General features: G+C 44.9%; 1 protein-coding gene across 8 annotated transcripts in view; it reads right to left on the bottom strand.

The window, feature by feature from the left end:
- LOC112257197 (mitogen-activated protein kinase kinase kinase kinase 5) overlaps positions 1 to 20,200 on the bottom strand; it is a 130,429-nt gene that overhangs the window by 37,865 nt on the left and 72,364 nt on the right. For 5 of the 8 annotated variants that reach the window (XM_042325144.1, XM_042325147.1, XM_042325146.1 and 2 more), the window contains exons 15-21: positions 15,649 to 15,786; positions 10,619 to 10,677; positions 10,019 to 10,086; positions 5,291 to 5,335; positions 5,158 to 5,200; positions 1,673 to 1,825; positions 1,448 to 1,529 (exon numbers count right to left, since the gene is read on the bottom strand). In XM_042325144.1, coding sequence (XP_042181078.1) covers positions 1,448 to 1,529; positions 1,673 to 1,825; positions 5,158 to 5,200; positions 5,291 to 5,335; positions 10,019 to 10,086; positions 10,619 to 10,677; positions 15,649 to 15,786 — 588 coding nt within the window. The remainder of the gene's footprint in view (positions 1 to 1,447; positions 1,530 to 1,672; positions 1,826 to 5,157; positions 5,201 to 5,290; positions 5,336 to 10,018; positions 10,087 to 10,618; positions 10,678 to 15,648; positions 15,787 to 20,200) is intronic. The other 3 variants (XM_042325150.1, XM_042325149.1, XM_042325148.1) reach the window with 2 other exon arrangements.

Raw genomic sequence — 20,200 nt, forward strand, 5'->3', positions numbered from 1 at the left:
CATATCTCTAGCGTACGGGATTCTATCCGAGGGTCATATCTCTAGCGTACGGGATTCTATCCGAGGGTCATATCTCTAGCGTACGGGATTCTATCGGAGGGTCATATCTATAGTGTACGGGATTCTATCGGAGGGTCATATCTCTAGCGTACGGGATTCTATCGGAGGGTCATATCTCTAGCGTACGGGATTCTATCGGAGGGTCATATCTCTAGCGTATGGGATTCTATCGAGGGTCATATCTCTAGCGTACGGGATTCTATCGGAGGGTCATATCTATAGTGTACGGGATTCTATCGGAGGGTCATATCTCTAGCGTACGGGATTCTATCGGAGGGTCATATCTCTAGCGTACGGGATTCTATCGGAGGGTCATATCTCTAGCGTACGGGATTCTATCGGAGGGTCATATCTCTAGCGTACGGGATTCTATCGGAGGGTCATATCTCTAGCGTACGGGATTCTATCGGAGGGTCATATCTCTAGCGTACGGGATTCTATCGGAGGGTCATATCTCTAGCGTATGGGATTCTATCGGAGGGTCATATCTATAGTGTACGGGATTCTATCGGAGGGTCATATCTCTAGCGTACGGGATTCTATCGGAGGGTCATATCTCTAGCGTACGGGATTCTATCGGAGGGTCATATCTCTAGCGTATGGGATTCTATCGGAGGGTCATATCTCTAGCGTATGGGATTCTATCGGAGGGTCATATCTCTAGCGTATGGGATTCTATCGGAGGGTCATATCTCTAGCGTACGGGATTCTATCCGAGGGTCATATCTCTAGCGTATGGGATTCTATCCGAGGTCATATCTCTAGCGTATGGGATTCTATCCGAGGGTCATATCTCTAGCGTATGGGATTCTATCCGAGGGTCATATCTCTAGCGTACGGGATTCTATCCGAGGGTCATATCTCTAGCGTACGGGATTCTATCCGAGGGTCATATCTCTAGCGTATGGGATTCTATCCAAGGGTCATATCTATAGCGTATGGGATTCTATCCAAGGGTCATATCTCTAGCGTACGGGATTCTATCCGAGGGTCATATCTCTAGCGTATGGGATTCTATCCGAGGGTCATATCTCTAGCGTACGGGATTCTATCGGAGGGTCATATCTCTAGCGTACGGGATTCTATCCGAGGGTCATATCTCTAGCGTACGGGATTCTATCCGAGGGTCATATCTCTAGCGTACGGGATTCTATCGGAGGGTATTGAACCACAGTTAGATACACCTTCTTTCCTTTGAATACTTTTGAATTACTGACAAATACATTGTTTGAGTAACTGATAGTTTGGAATAGAAGAGATTGTTTCTATTTTCGAGTAGTCGTGTCCTCAATCCATTCAACAAGACCAAGACATACTGTAAGAGTGTGTGTGTGTGTGTGTGTGTGTGTGTGTGCACGTGGGCGTGCGACAGTCTGTGTGTCCTTACCAGGGTCTGAGGCTGTGGACGTAGATAGCAGATTGGGGCTACTGCCGCTGGCTGACAGGTAGTCCGGACCAGAATGCTCCGCCTTACAATTAAAATACCTTTATTATTATTTATTATTACCTCAAACTTGGGGAATTCCTTTAACATTTTAAGCTTCATAATGTCATTTAAAAAACACACAGAAATATCATGAATATTCAAACATTGTAATAGATAAAGATATACATAAACAAATGGCTTGTTGCCCTGCTCTGGGGTGCTCAGCCTCCGGGGGAACAGGCCTGGACCTGGGCTGTCCTCTGAGCCTGGAAATCTCCTCACTGTCAGACACCTCTCATCACTCACATCTGGCTCATCTGACAAACTGCTCAGATGAGGCTATGAGTGAGAGGAGGAGAGGGAGAGGAAGGAGAGAACAGAGGAGAGGAAGAGGGAAGGAGAGGAGGCAGTGGAAAAGAGGAGAGGAAGAGGGAAGGAGAGAAGGAGAGGAAGAAGAGAACAGAGGAGAGGAAGAGGGAAGGAGAGAAGGAGGAGAGGCAGAGATGAAGAGAACAGAGCAGGAGGGAGAAGGAGAGAAGGAGAGGAGGAGGAGAGGCAGAGATGAAGAGAACAGAGCAGAGGAGGGAGAAGGAGAGGCAGAGGAAGAGAGGCAGAGATGAGGAGGAGAGGCAGGGGAAGCGAGGCAGAGATGAGGAGGAGAGGCAGAGATGACGAGAACAGAGCAGAGGAGGAGAAGGAGAGGCAGAGGAAGAGAGGCAGAGATGAGGAGGAGAGGCAGAGGAAGCAGGCAGAGATGAGGAGGAGAGGCAGGAGAGGAGGAGAGGCAGAGGAAGCGAGGCAGAGATGAGGAGGAGAGGCAGAGGAAGCGAGGCAGAGATGAGGAGGAGAGGCAGAGATGAGGAGAACAGAGCAGAGGAGGGAGAAGGAGAGGCAGAGGAAGAGAGGCAGAGATGAGGAGGAGAGGCAGAGGAAGAGAGGCAGAGATGAGGAGGAGAGGCAGAGGAAGAGAGGCAGAGATGAGGAGGAGAGGCAGAGGAAGCGAGGCAGAGATGAGGAGGAGAGGCAGAGATGAGGAGGAGAGGCAGGGGAAGCGAGGCAGAGATGAGGAGGAGAGGCAGAGATGACGAGAACAGAGCAGAGGAAAGGAAAGGAGGGAGAAGGAGGAAAACAAGGGGTTATGTACACGCCTGTTTGTCAGGTATATGCAGAACAGTGGCTGCAGTTCAAACACTTAGAAAGACACACCCTATCCCCTCAGCTCTCAAATGAAGTGGACACTTCAGATGACGTGTCATGACGTCTGACGAGTATACACTTGCAGGGCGAGGGGTGAAGCAGGGCGAGGGGTGAGGGAGGGCGAGGGGTGAGGGAGGGCGAGGGGTGAGGGAGGGCGAGGGAGGGGTGAGGCAGGGCGAGGGAGGGGTGAGGCAGGGCGAGGGGTGAGGCAGGGGAGGGTGAGGCAGGGTGAGAGGTGAGGGAGGGCGAGGGGTGAGGGAGGGCGAGAGGTGAGGGAGGAAGGAATAATTTTTAATGATTAAATGGACCGCCCTTGCCCGGAAATCACTCATCCACTGGTGGCTTGTGGGTGCTTTATATGTGCTACAGTCAATTATAATTGCATGTCTACTTATTAATAATTATATCGTTAATATATACACCTACTGTATGATAGCTAGCAAATGAATTAGCTAACTAATGTTAGCCTGTCTACTGTATGATAGCTAGCAAATGAATTAGCTAACTAATGTTAGCCTGCCTACTGTATGATAGCTAACAAATTAATTAGCTAAATAATGTTAGCCTGCCTACTGTATGATAGCTAGCAAATTAATTAGCTAACTAACGTTAGCCTGCCTAGCTAGAACTTCTGAAGGAAAATGTTTTGTTTTTACAACTTCCAAAATATTTACTTTTTATGAGAAGTGTTTGTGCATTAGTAGCACAATTTCTAATTTATTTGCATTTGTTTTTACTTCTCCATTAATGTTGTTTTTAAGTTTTGGCAGACTTTTCTTAGCGGATGTACAACTGTGGTGAATTGAATTATGGGGAGTTTCAGGCCCCGGAGTGAACATAATTATACACTCACACACTCGACTAAAAAACGAGGTTTGAGGGGCTTACGTTACAAACTCCCCTTGATTGGCTAATCATTTGGACCACCCTCCAAGATGGCGACGGGGATTCCCCCAAGGGCATAAGGTAAGTGGACGAGGGTGTGTCTTTTAAGTGTTTGGACCGCAGACATTGTTTCCTCTGGAAAAATGTGTAGCAGTGGGGGGGCAAACCCCCCTTGTTTTAGGGGACCCTCCCTTGGATCATATTTATGTAGGAGGACTGAGAAGCTCAGTTCTAGTGACTTTAGAGGACATTCTACTCCTAAAATAATTAAAATAAAATTATGCTGATTCCACCTAAATGATACTTTCCACCTCCAGAAATGAGCTGTATAACATATTGATAAAATTTGTTTAAAATATTAATATTAATATTTGACCATTCATCATATTATTATTGACTTGCCTAGTTAACTTAAAAAAAAAAAAAATAGTAATAAAAACATATATTCGGTTTGCTGTTAGCAGTCAGCATTATCACCTGTAGCCCAACTGATACAGCACAGTGTTAGTAAATAAACAGGCTGAAATATGGGGTTGCCTGTCAGCATTTTATTTATTTATTTAACCTTTATTTAACTAGGCAAGTCAGTTAAGGACAAATTATCATTTACAATGACGGCCTACACCGGCCAAACCCGGGACGACGCTGGGGCCAATTGTGCGCCGCCCTATGGGACTCCCAATCACGGTCGTTTGTGACACCGCCTGGAATCGAACCAGAGTGTCTGTGGTGATGACTCTAGCACTGAGATGCCGTGACTTAGACCGCTGCGCCACTCGGGAGCCCAATAGGCCATTTACCCTTTTGGGCTAATCATTAGCCAGATCTCAAATTTGATCTTTAAACTAGTTCGCATCATATTGATGAATTTCATGTCACAAAAAAACCTTGCATAAACACAGTGAATATAATGTACCTGTTAAGGTAACCTGGAGTAACCTGGGTAACCTGGCACCTGGGGTAATACTCACAGAAACCACTTCATGTCACAATATTTTCCCTGGTTGCCACGACTCCTGCACAACCCCAAAATATAATCGGTCTGATCCCATTTTTTTTTTTAAAGTCACTTCCCCCCAAATTATTTTGAGGTAGGGTGGGTGTGTTAGTCCAGGTTACCCAGGATTTGAGAAATAAATCAAGTAGGAATGGAAAGCTGGGATCCTCCTCTTTTTAACAAAGGCCATTTTGTTGTTTTCCCCACGATTGCAAGAATTGTTGTGCACTGACTGCTTGTCACAATTTGTGTTTCACCCTCAATGGCACTTCAATGCGCCTCGAGAGGAATATCTATCTATCTCACACAGAACAACAAGCCGACTAGGTAAATAGATAAACTATTCTACTAGGTGCTTGTCAGATTGTTCTATTCATTACTCGCTTTTGTTTGCAGAGGGAAAGTAAGCATCTTCTAAGTGCGATTCGGCAAAAACATGTTTTGCTACATATTTTTTGGCCGTGGCGGCAATGATTTTGCCGTGGCGTAGCGCCACAGCTAAATGACTGCAGCCGTAAACACTGATGCAGAAAACCCAAGCATGTGCAGTGAATTAGGCTATACCTCAAAGTAGAGGTACATTGGGCTTTACCTTTGGAGGTAGAGGAGGTGGGATTCCGTGCTTGAGGGTCGACCTAGAATGGGAAGAGACCAAAACAATCAGGCAGATGGCAGGGGATATTTGTGCGTCTGTGTGTGTGTGTGTGTGTGTAAGCAGCACTTACAGCTCCACGTCTTCAAAGGCGTCCTCCAGATGGGCCATGTGTCCCCTGGGAGCAGAGAGAGAGAATGGACAGATCAGAGAGAAGAGAGGAGAGGGATCAGAGAGGACAGGTACAGGGTGTTCAGGGCTGGGTTGAAGTGAGGGACGTAATGTTACCATCAGGGTCAACTGCACTGAACAAAAATAGAAACGCAACATTCAAAAAAAAAATGTAATTGATTTTTACTGAGTTACAGTTCCTATGAGGAAATCAATACATTAGAGCTGAATTCATTTATGGATTTCACATGAGTGGGAATACAGATGTGCATCTATTGGTCACAGATATCTTAAAAAAAAAATAAACAAAATAAAAAAATGCCCTCAGTCGGCCTCAGGATCTCGTCACGGTATTTCTGTGCATTCAAATACATTTCCATCGAGAAAATGCCAATTATGTTCGTTGTCCGTACCTTATGTCTGCCCATACCATAACCCCACCACCACCACCACCACCACCACCACCACCACCACCACCACGGAGCACTCGGTTCACAACGCTGACATGAGGAAACCGCTCGTCCACACAACACCAAACACGGTTGTGAGGTAGGTTAGATGTACTGGAGGCGGCTTATGGTAGAGAAATGCACATTCAATTCTCTGGCAACAGCTGTGGTGGACATTCCTGCAGTCAGCATGCAAATTGCACGCTCCCTCAAAACTTGAGACATCTGTGGCATTGTGTTGTGTGACAAAACTGCACAGTTTAAAGTGGCCTTTTATTGTCCCCAGCACAAGGTGCACCTTTGTAATGATCATGCTGTTTAATCAGCTTCTTGATATGCCACATCTGTCAGGTGGATGGATTATCTTGGCGAAGGTGAAATGCTCACTAACAGGGCGTCAGTGAGAACAGAGAGAACAGGAGTCAGGACTGTATGATCCCGGGGTAAAGGGCAGGGGGTCAGAGAGAACAGGAGTCTGGACTGTATGATCCCGGGGTAAAGGGCAGGGGGTCAATGATTCATCTGAAAAATGTACCACAAAAGCAGGAGCCTGTGGCGGAAAGAAACACACATTGATTAGCTAATTTGTTTGTTTGGTAAAGCAGGAAAACGCACAAAGCAAAGCAACTACTGGTTCTCAAGACGTATTGAACTAAACTCTAAACTGATTCAGGGGTATATATAAGTCTATGCCAAACAAAAAAAACCCTGCAGGGCTCGCTGGTTTAGGTTTAAGTTATTTACAATGTAGCTGTCGGTCGCCATGGTGAAATGGTGCTGGAGGTTACAACTCGTTTAAGAGCCCTGTCTGAGCTTGTTAAATCCTGGCTATTAACGACACTTCCTGTTTGTGTCTGTCTTAAAAGGCTTACAGCATGAATAGCAGTTAAATTCACAGCCTCTATGTCTGTCCATCCGTCTGTCCTTCTGAGTTTCCCTACTGTCTGTCTGTCTGCACCTCAATTAAGAGCACACATCCATCAACTCCTCTGAGGCTGGCAGGGTCAACAGCTATATCACAGCCCACATGGGAGGGTATGAGGATGGATATGAACGAAGCAGGGCAGGGTGGCACACATCACTGCACTGCACACAGCCAGACCACAGCAGCTGCCTCTACCCATCGGCCCGGGCTGCCACGCAACAGTTAGCGGAGGGGTAGAGCGCGTCGTGGGCATGGTTTTACCACAGGGGGTTAAGTGTTACCGTTGAAACAACTCATCCTCAACACTTTTCAGAAGGCTCCTTTGGAAAGACAGAAGAAGAAGCGAGCAACAGAAAGGAGGCAGAAGGAAAGAGAGAAGAAGAAGCGAGCAACAGAAAGGAGGCAGAAGGAAAGAGAGAAGAAGAAGCGAGCAACAGAAAGGAGGCAGAAGGAAAGAGAGAAGAAGAAGCGAGCAACAGAAAGGAGGCAGAAGGAAAGAGAGAAGAAGAAGCGAGCAACAGAAAGGAGGCAGAAGGAAAGACAGAAGAAGAAGCGAGCAACAGAAAGGAGGCAGAAGGAAAGACAGAAGAAGAAGCGAGCAACAGAAAGGAGGCAGAAGGAAAGACAGAAGAAGAAACAAAAAAAAGAAAAGGACACAGAAGACCAACAGAAACTAGGCAGAAGGAAAGAGGAAGAGATGGTGGGAAGGAAAGAGAGGGCGGAAAGGAGGCAGAAGGAAAGAGAGGGAAGGGAGGAAAGGAGGCAGAAGGAAAGACAGAAGAAGAAACAAAAATAAAGGGACACAGTCAAGACCTAGATACTACCTGATCAGGGAGGAGATGGTGGGAGAGGGTTGGGAGGGAGAGGGATGGGAGGGAGGGGTGGGGAGGGGGAGCGAGGGAGAGAGAGGGTAGGGAGGGAGAGGGTTGGGAGGGAGAGGGTTGGGAGGGAGAGGGTTGGGAGGGAGGGGGGGGAGGGAGGGGGGCGAGGGAGAGAGAGGGTGGGGAGGGAGAGGGTTGGGAGGGAGGGAGGGGTGGGGAGGGGGAGGGAGGGGGTGGGGTGGGGAGGGGGAGCGAGGGAGGGTGGGGAGGGGAGGGGAGCGAGGGAGGGGTGGGGGAGGGGGAGCGAGGGAGAGGTAGGTAGGGAGAGAGGTAGGTAGGGAGAGAGAGGTAGGTAGGGAGAGAGAGGTAGGTAGGGAGAGAGAGGTAGGTAGGTAAGCATGATGGGTTATGCTTTGAGACAGAACAGGGGTGGCACCTCCACACAGTGAGGTGAATGGAACAGGTTCGTCTCACAACAAGGGGAAGTGAGCAACACCATTCAAACAACAAAACTCCACAAAGTTAGGAAGCTCCGTGTCAGGGTCAGGTAACTAGATTTAGCCGCGGGACAGGAGCGGATACATAATCATTTACAATGCAAATTCACTCACCATAACTAACCACCAAAAAAATCACTGCCTGTTGCCGACCTGTGCTATAGGTGGAGTGGGGATTGTTCAAAATATGTATTGGTTCTTCTCATTGATTGTATTGATAAAGTGACCCCCAAAAAAAAAAAAAAAAAAAAAAAAATTCTTCACAGAACAAAGCTATTAGACAACCCATATAAAGAGACAATAAACACGGAACATGGAGGGGGCGTGGCAATGGGCCTGGTTGGCCAGTAAGTGCAGCTGAATTTAAAGGAACATTTTAGAGACCCCCCTATCAGTTTGAATTTTTTTAAACAAATGTATGCAATTCTACACATTTAGCCATGGACCTGAGAGAAAACGTTGCAGTTTAAAGCACAGAATCATCTAGAATGTCGTTGTATGCTGTAGCTTTAGGATTCCCCTTCACTGGAATTAAAGGGGCTAGCTTGAACCATGAAAAACAGCCCCAGACATTTATTCCTCCTCCACCAAACTTTACAGTTGGCCCTATGCATTGGGGCAGGTAGCGTTCTCCTGGTATCCACCAAACCCAGATTAATACGTCGGACTGCCAGATGGTGAAGCGTGATTCATCACTCCAGAGAGAGTTTCCACTGCTCCAGAGTCCAATGGCAGTGAGCTTTACACCACTCCAGCTGACGCTTGGCATCACGAGACTAGTCAGGATCGAGGGAAAGATAAACGGAGCAAAGTACAGAGAGATTCTTGATGAAAAACTGCTCCAGAGCGCTCAGGACCTCAGACTGGGACAACGACCCTAAGCACACAGCCAAGACAACGCAGGAGTGGCTTCGAGATAAATCTCTGAATGCCCTTGGGTGGCCCAGCCAGAGCCCGGACTTCAATCTGATCAACATCTCTGGAGAGACCTGAAAATCCAACCTGACAGAGTTTGAGAGGATCTGCAGAGAAGAATGTGAGAAACTCCCCAAATACAGGTGTGCCCAGCTTGTTGCGTCACACCCAAGAAGACTCGAGGCAGTAATCGCTGCCAAAGGTGCTTCAACAAAGTACTGGTCTGAATACTTGTGTAAAATGTAATATTTCAGTTTTCTGATTGTAATAAACTTAAACCATTTCTAAAAACCTGTTTTTGCTTTGTCATTATGGGGTATTGTGATGTCATTATGGGGTATTGTGATGTCATTATGGGGTATTGTGATGTCATTATGGGGTATTGTGATGTCATTATGGGGTATTGTGATGTCATTATGATTGTGAGTAGAATTGATGAGAATTTTAGATTTTTTAAATCCATTTTCAAATAAAGCTGTAACGTAATAAAATGTGGAAAAAGTCAAAGGGCCTGAATACTTTCCGAATGCTCTGTATAGTGTAATTTATATACGGTTTAAGTTAAGTATAAACAGATTTTTTTTTTTTTTTTTTTAAGATTTAAAAAAAGTACATTGTTTGGACCAAGGTGGGCCGAAAAAACACTTAGGTGGCAGAAATATGCCTGAAAAATAGAAAGCTTGAGCAGATCATTTCCAGATGAGTTACTACTGACATTGTACCCTGTGTAACCACGGTGTAACCACGGTGTAATCAATAGAGAACCATTCCACAAAAAAGTTTGACTGGTGCGTAAAACCAGTCAGCGAGTCTAGATAAGAAAACATTTAAAAAGGGTCCTGACATATAAAAGTTTGCTTCGAAAAAATGAAGTATGCTCTACGCTACATATTTTTGAGTGCGGAGAGACACCTTTAACTTCTGTTTAACCACGGTGTATATCCAAGGTATTTCAGTTGTCCCAGAAATCCCACTGGACCATAAAAAAAAGACAAGACACGAGACAGCCCGGCCAACCAGCAAAAAAACAGAAGCCTGGAACGGAACAGTCGTTCCTGTGACGACGGTTACCATGGTTCTCACCTGGTAGAGATGCCTCCCTCTGCGAAAGGGCTCCAGGGAGAGGGGAAGTCGCTGTGTTTAGTCACGTCCTGGAGAGACCACAGCAATAACAAACAAGACATGTTAGTTACAACCACCAAGGCCTGTGTCTCAAATGGAACTATTCCCTATATAGTGCACGACTGCAGTGCTCTGGTCATAAGTAGTGCACTATATAGGGAATAGGGTGCCATAGGGCTCTGGTCTAAAGTAGTGCACTATATAAGGACTAGGGTGCCATAGGGCTCTGGTCTAAAGTGGTGCACTATATATAGGGAATAGGGTGTCATTTGTGATACAGAGGGTATTTCAACTGCAGGCTGTGTCTGAAATGGCAACCTCATGTCCTAGTAAACTTTCCCAACCTTGGAGTCCCGGGGACCGAGTTTGGGAAACACTGCCCTCGTCAAAAGTAGTGTATTATATAGGGAATAGGGTGCGATTTGGGAAGCAAACTTTTACGTGGGGATATTTACAATCACTTCCTGACCAACATACTTTACACTAGATTACACATAAATTCAAATAAGAAAAAATGGCTGATAAACAGTATTGCAAATACATCATTTTAAATATATTCACCATTTCAATGTGAGCCTCTGTTTCCTTCCTCAGCGGAGGTTCAAACTTCACTTTATCAACTGTGGAGTAGAGAAGGCTGGATGAAGCGGCATTGAGACATTACACACTCCAGTCAGTAGGGGAGCCAGAACCCAACCCTTCAACCATCACAACAAACCATATCCTCATGCACCAGAGTAGGGTGAAGTTACCCCACCCTATTCCTATATAGTGCACTACTTTGACTAAGGCCCATTGGGGTATTGGTCCAAAGTAGTGCACTATTTAAAACCCATAAGAGCCTAAACCCTGTCTACGCTGGGGGAGGGGGGGGGGGTTCTACTAAGCTACAGTTGAAATTGGAAGCAGTGGCTTAGCCAAATACATTTAAACTCAGTTTTTCTCAATTCCTGACATTTCATCCTAGTAAGAATTCCCTGTTTTAGGTCAGTTAGGATCACCACTTTATTTTAAGAATGTGAAATGTCTGAATAATAGTAGAGAGAATGATTTATTTCAGCTTTTATTTCTTTCATCACATTCTCAGTGGGTCAGAAGTTTACATACACTCAATTAGTATTTAGTAGCTTTGCATTTAAATTGTTTAACTTGGGTCAAATGTTTCTGGTAGCGTTCCACAAGCTGGGTGAATTCTGGCCCATTTCTCCTGACAGAGCTGGTGTAACTGAGTCAGGTTTGTAGGCCTCCTTGCTCGCACACGCTTTTTCAGTTCTGCCCACAAATGTTCTATAGGATTGAGGTCAGGGCTTTGTGATGGCCACTCCAATACCTTGACTTTGTTGTCCTTAAGACATTTTGCCACAACTTTGGAAGTATGCTTGGGGTCATTGTCCATTTGGAAGACCCATTTGGGACCAAGCGTTAACTTCCTGACTGATGTCTTGAGATGTTGCTTCAATATATCCAATAATTGTCCTGCCTCATGATGCCATCTATTTTGTGAAGTGCACCAGCCACTCCATGGAACAAAACACCCCGACAACATGATGCTGCCACCCCCGTGCTTCACGGTTGGGATGGTGTTCTTTGGCTTCCAAGCCTCCCCCTTTTTCTCCAAACATAACGAAGGTCATTTTGGCCAAACAGTTCTATTTTTGTTTCATCAGACCAGAGGACATTTCTCCAAAAAGTACGATCTTTGTCCCCATGTGCAGTTGCAAACCGTAGTCTGGCTTTTTAATGGCGGTTTTGGAGCAGTGGCTTCTTCCTTGCTGTGCGGCCTTTCAGGTTATGTCGATATTGGACTCGTTTAACTGTAGATATAGATACTTTTGTACCGGTTTCCTCCAACATCTTCACAAGGTCCTTTTCTGTTGTTCTGGGATTGATTTGCTCTTTTCGCACCAAAGTATGTTCATCTCTAGGAGACAGAATGCATCTCCTTCCTGAGCAGTATGACGGCTGCGTGGTCCCATGGTGTTTATACTTGCGTACTATTACTTGTACAGATGAACGTGGTACTTTCAGGCGTTTGGAAATTGCTCCCAAGGATAAACCAGACTTGTGCAGGTCTACAATATTTTTTCCTGATTTCTTTTGATTTTCCCATGATGTCAAGCAAAGAGGCACTGAGTTTGAAGGTAGGCCTTGAAATAAATCCACAGGTACACATCCAATTGACTCAAATGATGTCAATTAGCCTATCAGAAGCTTCTAAAGCCATGACATCATTTTCTGGAATTTTCCAAGCTGTTTAATTAAAGGCACAGTCAACTTAGTGTATGTAAACTGTGTTTAAGGAAAAGGGTGCCATTTATAACACAGACCCTTTTCTAATGCTTCCTTCCATGACAAAGGTTTCCCCTACCCTTGTCATGTAAAGTCAGTGACAGTATTTCAAGGAAGGACGCATTTTGAACCGGGCTTTAGTTCTGTTGACGATGACGTTGTGAACAAATCAAGCTGTAGATGTTGATTCATCATACGATATGATGGTAGTAAGCTTAGCAGTAAATGGTGACACACACACACACACACGCAGTCAGAGCACCAACAGGTGGTTCAGTATTATAAACACTCCTCTCGTCACTAGGCCTGAGACATGGCGTCTACCCTAAACCCGCCCACAGGCTAAATGCGAGAGCGGATTGGTGGACGAGATTACGTCTGCATCCCAAATGACAATGTATTCCCCACATAGTGCACTCCACACTATATAGGGACACAGTGCACTCCTCACTATATAGGGACACAGTGCACTCCACACTATATAGGGACACAGTGCACTCCTCACTATATAGGGACACAGTGCACTCCTCACTATATAGGGACACAGTGCACTCCTCACTATATAGGGACACAGTGCACTCCTCACTATATAGGGACACAGTGCACTCCTCACTATATAGGGACACAGTGCACTCCTCACTATATAGGGACACAGTGCACTCCTCACTATATAGGGACACAGTGCACTCCTCACTATATAGGGACAGTGCAGTCACACTCCCTCACTATATAGGGACACAGTGCACTCCACACTATATAGGGACACAGTGCACTCCACACTATGTAGGGACACAGTGCACTCCTCACTATACAGGGACACAGTGCACTCCACACTATGTAGGGACACAGTGCACTCCTCACTATATAGGGACACAGTGCACTCCACACTATGTAGGGACACAGTGCACTCCTCACTATATAGGGACATAGTGCACTCCTCACTATATTAGGTATATAGTGCACTACTCACTATATTAGGGAATAAGGTGCCATTTGGGATGGTGACGAGAACAAACCAGACACGACAGGATTCAACATGTCCCAGGGCAACATGCTCCATGCCGTGACACTGTCAAGGGCGACAGAAACCTGCCATGAAGCTAATCATCTCTGTCGTTGCATTGCTGATACACAGACAGACAGACAGGAGTCTATTGAGCTACTGCGTAAACCAGTAAGGCAGGTTACATACGATGAAGACACCTGACAGAGAAAGAACCAAACTCTGCTGTACTGTCTACGTGTTGAGTCTAAGCCGTATCTAAAATGGTGTCCTGTTCCCTATCGATTAGCGGTGTTCACAGTTCACCAAACCCACGGTTCGGTACGTATTGTGGTTTTGGGTTACGGTTCAGGTACGGTACAGTTACAGTTCAGGTACGGTTCAGTTACGGTTCAGTTATGGTTCAGTTACGGTACAGGTACGGTTCAGTTATGGTACAGTTACGGTTCAGTTACGGTTCAGGTACGGTTCAGGTACGGTTCAGTTACGGTTCAGTTACGGTTCAGTTACGGTTCAGTTACTGGTACAGTTACAGGTACAGGTTCAGTTATGGTACAGGTACGGTTCAGTTATGGGACAGTTACGGTTCAGTTATGGTACAGTTACGGTTCAGTTACGGTTCAGTTATGGTACAGGTACGGTTCAGTTATGGGACAGGTACGGTTCAGTTATGGTACAGTTACGGTTCAGGTACGGTTCAGTTATGGTACAGGTACGGTTCAGTTACGGTTCAGTTACGGTACAGGTACGGTTCAGTTATGGTACAGTTACGGTTCAGTTATGGTACAGGTACGGTTCAGGTACGGTACAGTTACGGTACACTTACGGTTCAGTTACGGTTCAGTTACGGTACAGGTACGGTTCAGGTACGGTTCAGGTACGGTTCGGGTATGGTACAGGTACAGTTCAGGTACGGTTCAGTTATGGTACAGTTACGGTTCAGTTACGGTTCGGGTACGGTTCAGTTACGGTTCGGGTACGGTTCAGTTACGGTTCAGGTACGGTTCAGTTACGGTTCGGGTACGGTTCAGTTACGGTTCAGGTACGGTTCAGTTACGGTTCGGTACGGTTCAGTTACGGTTCGGGTACGGTTCAGTTACGGTTCGGGTACGGTTCAGTTACGGTTCGGGTACGGTTCAGTTACGGTTCGGGTACGGTTCAGTTACGGTTCAGTTACGGTTCGGGTATGGTTCGGGTACGGTCTCTTAAGTCGTTGAAGCATATCGTTTTCCTTTAACTTTTAATCTCCTAACTCGCTTTGCCACAAACACGGAAGCTCTATAACTGTTGTGCCGCATTGATGACGACAACGACAAGCTACACACGCCATTTCGTAGGCTATTGTCATTGAGCAGTTTGCGACATCCTGCTAACGTTTTATCCACAACTCTGTCAATCGCCGCTGTAAATCGAATGCGAAGCGAAAATGTTCCCAAACAGTAAAATGACGACGAAGGATCCTTCGATTCGGTTTCATCGACCCTACCACTCGCCATCGTACAGAACTAGTTCCCGGTTTGCGCTTCACGAAAAGACAGTTTGAAATGTGCCAGTTAAGATTTTGAATTTCAAATACGTGTACCGTTACTGTATACCCCTATCATAGGAATCTGGTCAAAAGTAGAGCACTATATTTTAGGGAATAGGTTACCATTTGAGAGACAGCCAAAGTATGACCGCTATGAGGAACTGTCGTCAATGTCTCTGAGCTTCAGATGCAAACTGGAATGAGTCAGGCCAACACACACATTTCAACCAGTAAAGTTGAAATTAAACCGCTCATCATTAGTCGCATGACGCAACTGATGATGATGATTTGGAAAAAAGTAGCTTAAGGTTGTTTTTTTGTTGCCGCAGGCTGTACAAACTACTTCAGTCACTCATTTCACTTGATAATGCCTCGAATGTGACGGCGGCATTCCCTTTGTGTGGCCGTAAAGCATTGCAAGGCTGCACGATGCAACTATCTGAAAGAAAATATAAAGTGTCTTGAAAAAGGCTCAGCCTTTTTTTTTTTTTTTTTTTTTTTTTGCGCAGGCTTTTTTCTTTCAAGTCATAATTAAAAATGTCTCACGCACCTGAAACCAGTATCTTCAGATGAGCGATTACTTTTCCTATTTGAAACAGTGAAATTCAGAACCATGTCGGTCCGAACACTCTACACCACTTCTACGTGTTGCTGACAGGAACGGACATGAGACGGAGAAGTCCCACTACTATCTCAAACAGAGATATCACACTACACTAATATCTCACAACTGACTCACACACTATCATCTCACTACTGTCTCTGACTGACCTGGGTCCCCCCTGTCCTCGGCCCTGTCCGTCTCCTCTGTAGCGTAGATAGGGTAGCTATGGAAACTAGCAGGATAGTTAGGGGGGCCAGGGCTCGAGCACGGCCTTCCTGGAGATGCATCATTTCCGTTTCCTGCTGCTTCATGGTGAGGAAAGGTCAGATACAACCGTCAAAACAACATCGACAAGTTCGTCAACAACAACAGATGACAGGTCAACAACAACCACAGCCGTCAGACAACAACACAAAACAGCTCAAACAGGGACTGAACTGCACACACACAACCGCACAGACAGACAGACCACAGCTAAAGTGAGTATTACTAGAGCTGTGACGGTCACAAATTACGTCAGCCGGTGATTGTCAAGCAAATAACTGTCGGTCTCACGGTAATTGACCGTTAATTAACGTGAACACGTTTAGCATCTCCTGGCTTCCACACACATCCTACCAGCCACTGATGCAGACCTTTGGAACATCTACAGTTTAAACAGTCTAATAAACCCATGTAATATAGTCTACACCATCACAATGAATACATTATTTATTTTAGACAGGTCTATGATGAAGAAAATGCAGTCTATTTCAGAAGGACAGAATAGCATATTCTGAGTTGTCCTGATGTTAGGTCCTGATCTGGCTATGCCATATGGCTGTGGACTACACTAGTTCATTTAGCAGACAAGATTTGCTTAGAATTCCATGGTATTATTTCATAGTATGAAGAATACACCTGAACCAAGCTGAATAAAATAGAAAGGATATTTTCTCCAAACGATTTGAGGGAGTGTAGCACATGCGGCTATTCTGTGTTGAGCATTTCATTTAAAGTTATTCATGTAACTTCAGTTGTTCTACAAACATGAGACTATCGGTTTTGATTTTTAATACATTGTAAGGCTGCATGATGCGACTAATGAGGATTTGAAAAAGTCGCTTGACAGGCATGAGCTCTGCTTTGGTTTTTTTGTGCAGGCTGTACACACTTCATCAGTCTCTCATTCACAATTTGACAAGCACTTGATAATGCGTTGAATTTCCCAGCGGCATTCCCTTTGTGTGGCCATAATGTAAAAAAATCCATGCCTTTTTTGGCCAGTGCGGGTGCTGCCCGCTCCATCACTTGATCAGGTCTTTCTCACAGGCTACAAGTGAAGACGGACACATCGGGGACGCAACTGCGCACATCCTTATCCAATTCCGAGGTGCATATTGAAGATACTTGTAATCAGCCAACAAGATGAGTAGGCTTAACGAACAGCAAAAGCACTAGTCTCCGTCAATCTATTATCTCCCAGAGTACCTATTCTATTATGTGCGAGAAATAAATATTCCAAACATAGTCTGGGACAGTTGTGGGATGCAATAGATCCCAAATTAATACAACCACTAGCAAAAATATTCTATAAACAATTTGGCTGATGCAACAGATCAGAACATTTAGCTTGAAATGTTGATAAACTATCAGGCTGTTTCTTCACATTATAAGAGCAGCAATAGGCTATAAAGGCAAATGTTCCATTAGTGGGAAACACCATTATCAAAAGTGACTGCAAATGCAATTATGCATGTATTGATTTATTATAAAAAGTGCATTTTTATGGTGAAAATAATCTTCCCCAAACTGGAAACTCCCTTGTAAAGTGGATTAATGTGCTTAATTTTAAGAAGTTATTTGGCCACTTTAGTTGCGATTACAAACCTTATTAAAACATACAGGCTTATGGGCTCGGCTACATGAGATGTGCGACTATGATTTCGAAATAGTTGAAAGAAAAAAAAAGGCATTGTTTTTTTTAAATACTGGGCATCATTCACAAGTGAAAATATACAATTCACGAGTGATGGGCTAATATTGTCACCCAATCAGAATATTCTTGATATAATCTCGTCTTTATATATACTAAATAATATATGTGTGAACTTTGTTTTGATTTAGAAATGGACCATTATCATGCACCTGGCCAGAAACAGGGGCAGCGGGACCAGAAATACATGTCATCTAGGCACTTAAATAGCAAATGGAGGACGCTTTTCCCCCTGGTTTATTTTCATGCCAACCAGTTAAGACTATACTCCTGTTGTAAATATAAGCAATGTGCTTAATATTAGGAAAGTTGAGAAATAAATATAGTAGGCCTAGCCTATAGAAAGCCGATCCTCCTCTTTTTAATAGAGGCCATCACTCAGTTTTCTCGTACGATTGCATAACATATAGTAATGTTGCGCAACATGAGCTCATGGGCTCTCATCAAGTGTTTGATTAGATGTTCCATTACATTTACATTGATGTCAGAGTGATTCGAGGGACAATAGAGTGATGAGCAGTTAGCAAGTTTGGTAGGCTACTAATGACCATCAGCAGCATCAGACCTTGGAGAAGCCTAATTACCGTGACTAAACGGTAACTAAACGAAACGGAATTTGACTGCCTTCATGACTCGTGACCGCCCGGTGTGGAGGTAATACTACAACCCATTAAAAAACAACAAGTATACACACTATTACATGTCAAGTGATGGGGGGGTATGGATGGGCTGAATACCGTATTTGACTATATACCGGTATCGATGCACAGACCGATTTTGGGTTTTTACCTTTACCTTTTATACAGGTATTTGGATGTTTTGGTTTGTTGTTCAGTACGTATCGTATGGTGAGGTCCCCTGACTATTCAGTACATATCGTATGGTGAGGTCCCTGACTATTCAGTACATATCGTATGGTGAGGTCCCTGACTATTCAGTACATATCGTATGGTGAGGTCCCCTGACTATTCAGTACATATCGTATGGTGAGGTCCCTGACTATTCAGTACATATCGTATGGTGAGGTCCCCTGACTATTCAATACGTATCGTATGGCGAGGTCCCCTGACTATTCAATACGTATCGTATGGTGAGGTCCCCTGACTATTCAATACGTATCGTATGGTGAGGTCCCCTGACTATTCAGTACATATCGTATGGTGAGGTCCCCTGACTATTCAGTACATATCGTATGGTGAGGTCCCCTGACTATTCAATACATATGGTGAGGTCCCCTGACTATTCAATACGTATCGTATGGTGAGGTCCCCTGACTATTCAGTACATATCGTATGGTGAGGTCCCTGACTATTCAGTACATATCGTATGGTGAGGTCCCCTGACTATTCAGTACATATCGTATGGTGAGGTCCCTGACTATTCAGTACATATCGTATGGTGAGGTCCCCTGACTATTCAATACGTATCGTATGGTGAGGTCCCCTGACTATTCAATACGTATCGTATGGTGAGGTCCCTGACTATTCAATACGTATCGTATGGTGAGGTCCCTGACTATTCAGTACATATCGTATGGTGAGGTCCCCTGACTATTCAGTACATATCGTATGGTGAGGTCCCCTGACTATTCAATACATATGGTGAGGTCCCCTGACTATTCAATACATATGGTGAGGTCCCTGACTATTCAATACATATGGTGAGGTCCCTGACTATTCAATACGTATCGTATGGTGAGGTCCCTGACTATTCAATACGTATCGTATGGTGAGGTCCCTGACTATTCAGTACATATGGTGAGGTCCCCTGACTATTCAATACGTATGGTGAGGTCCCCTGACTATTCAATACATATGGTGAGGTCCCTGACTATTCAATACGTATCGTATGGTGAGGTCCCCTGACTATTCAATACATATGGTGAGGTCCCCTGACTATTCAATACATATGGTGAGGTCCCTGACTATTCAATACGTATCGTATGGTGAGGTCCCCTGACTATTCAATACGTATCGTATGGTGAGGTCCCCTGACTATTCAATACATATGGTGAGGTCCCCTGACTATTCAGTACATATCGTATGGTGAGGTCCCCTGACTATTCAGTACATATCGTATGGTGAGGTCCCCTGACTATTCAGTACATATCGTATGGTGAGGTCCCTGACTATTCAATACATATGGTGAGGTCCCTGACTATTCAGTACATATCGTATGGTGAGGTCCCCTGACTATTCAGTACATATCGTATGGTGAGGTCCCTGACTATTCAGTACATATCGTATGGTGAGGTCCCCTGACTATTCAATACGTATCGTATGGTGAGGTCCCCTGACTATTCAATACGTATCGTATGGTGAGGTCCCCTGACTATTCAATACGTATCGTATGGTGAGGTCCCCTGACTATTCAGTACATATCGTATGGTGAGGTCCCCTGACTATTCAGTACATATCGTATGGTGAGGTCCCCTGACTATTCAATACATATGGTGAGGTCCCTGACTATTCAGTACATATCGTATGGTGAGGTCCCCTGACTATTCAGTACATATCGTATGGTGAGGTCCCCTGACTATTCAGTACATATCGTATGGTGAGGTCCCCTGACTATTCAATACATATGGTGAGGTCCCTGACTATTCAATACGTATCGTATGGTGAGGTCCCCTGACTATTCAATACATATGGTGAGGTCCCCTGACTATTCAATACATATGGTGAGGTCCCTGACTATTCAGTACATATCGTATGGTGAGGTCCCCTGACTATTCAATACGTATC

This window comes from Oncorhynchus tshawytscha, linkage group LG08, assembly GCF_018296145.1.
Source record: "Oncorhynchus tshawytscha isolate Ot180627B linkage group LG08, Otsh_v2.0, whole genome shotgun sequence".
Classification (NCBI taxonomy): Eukaryota; Metazoa; Chordata; class Actinopteri; order Salmoniformes; family Salmonidae; genus Oncorhynchus; species Oncorhynchus tshawytscha.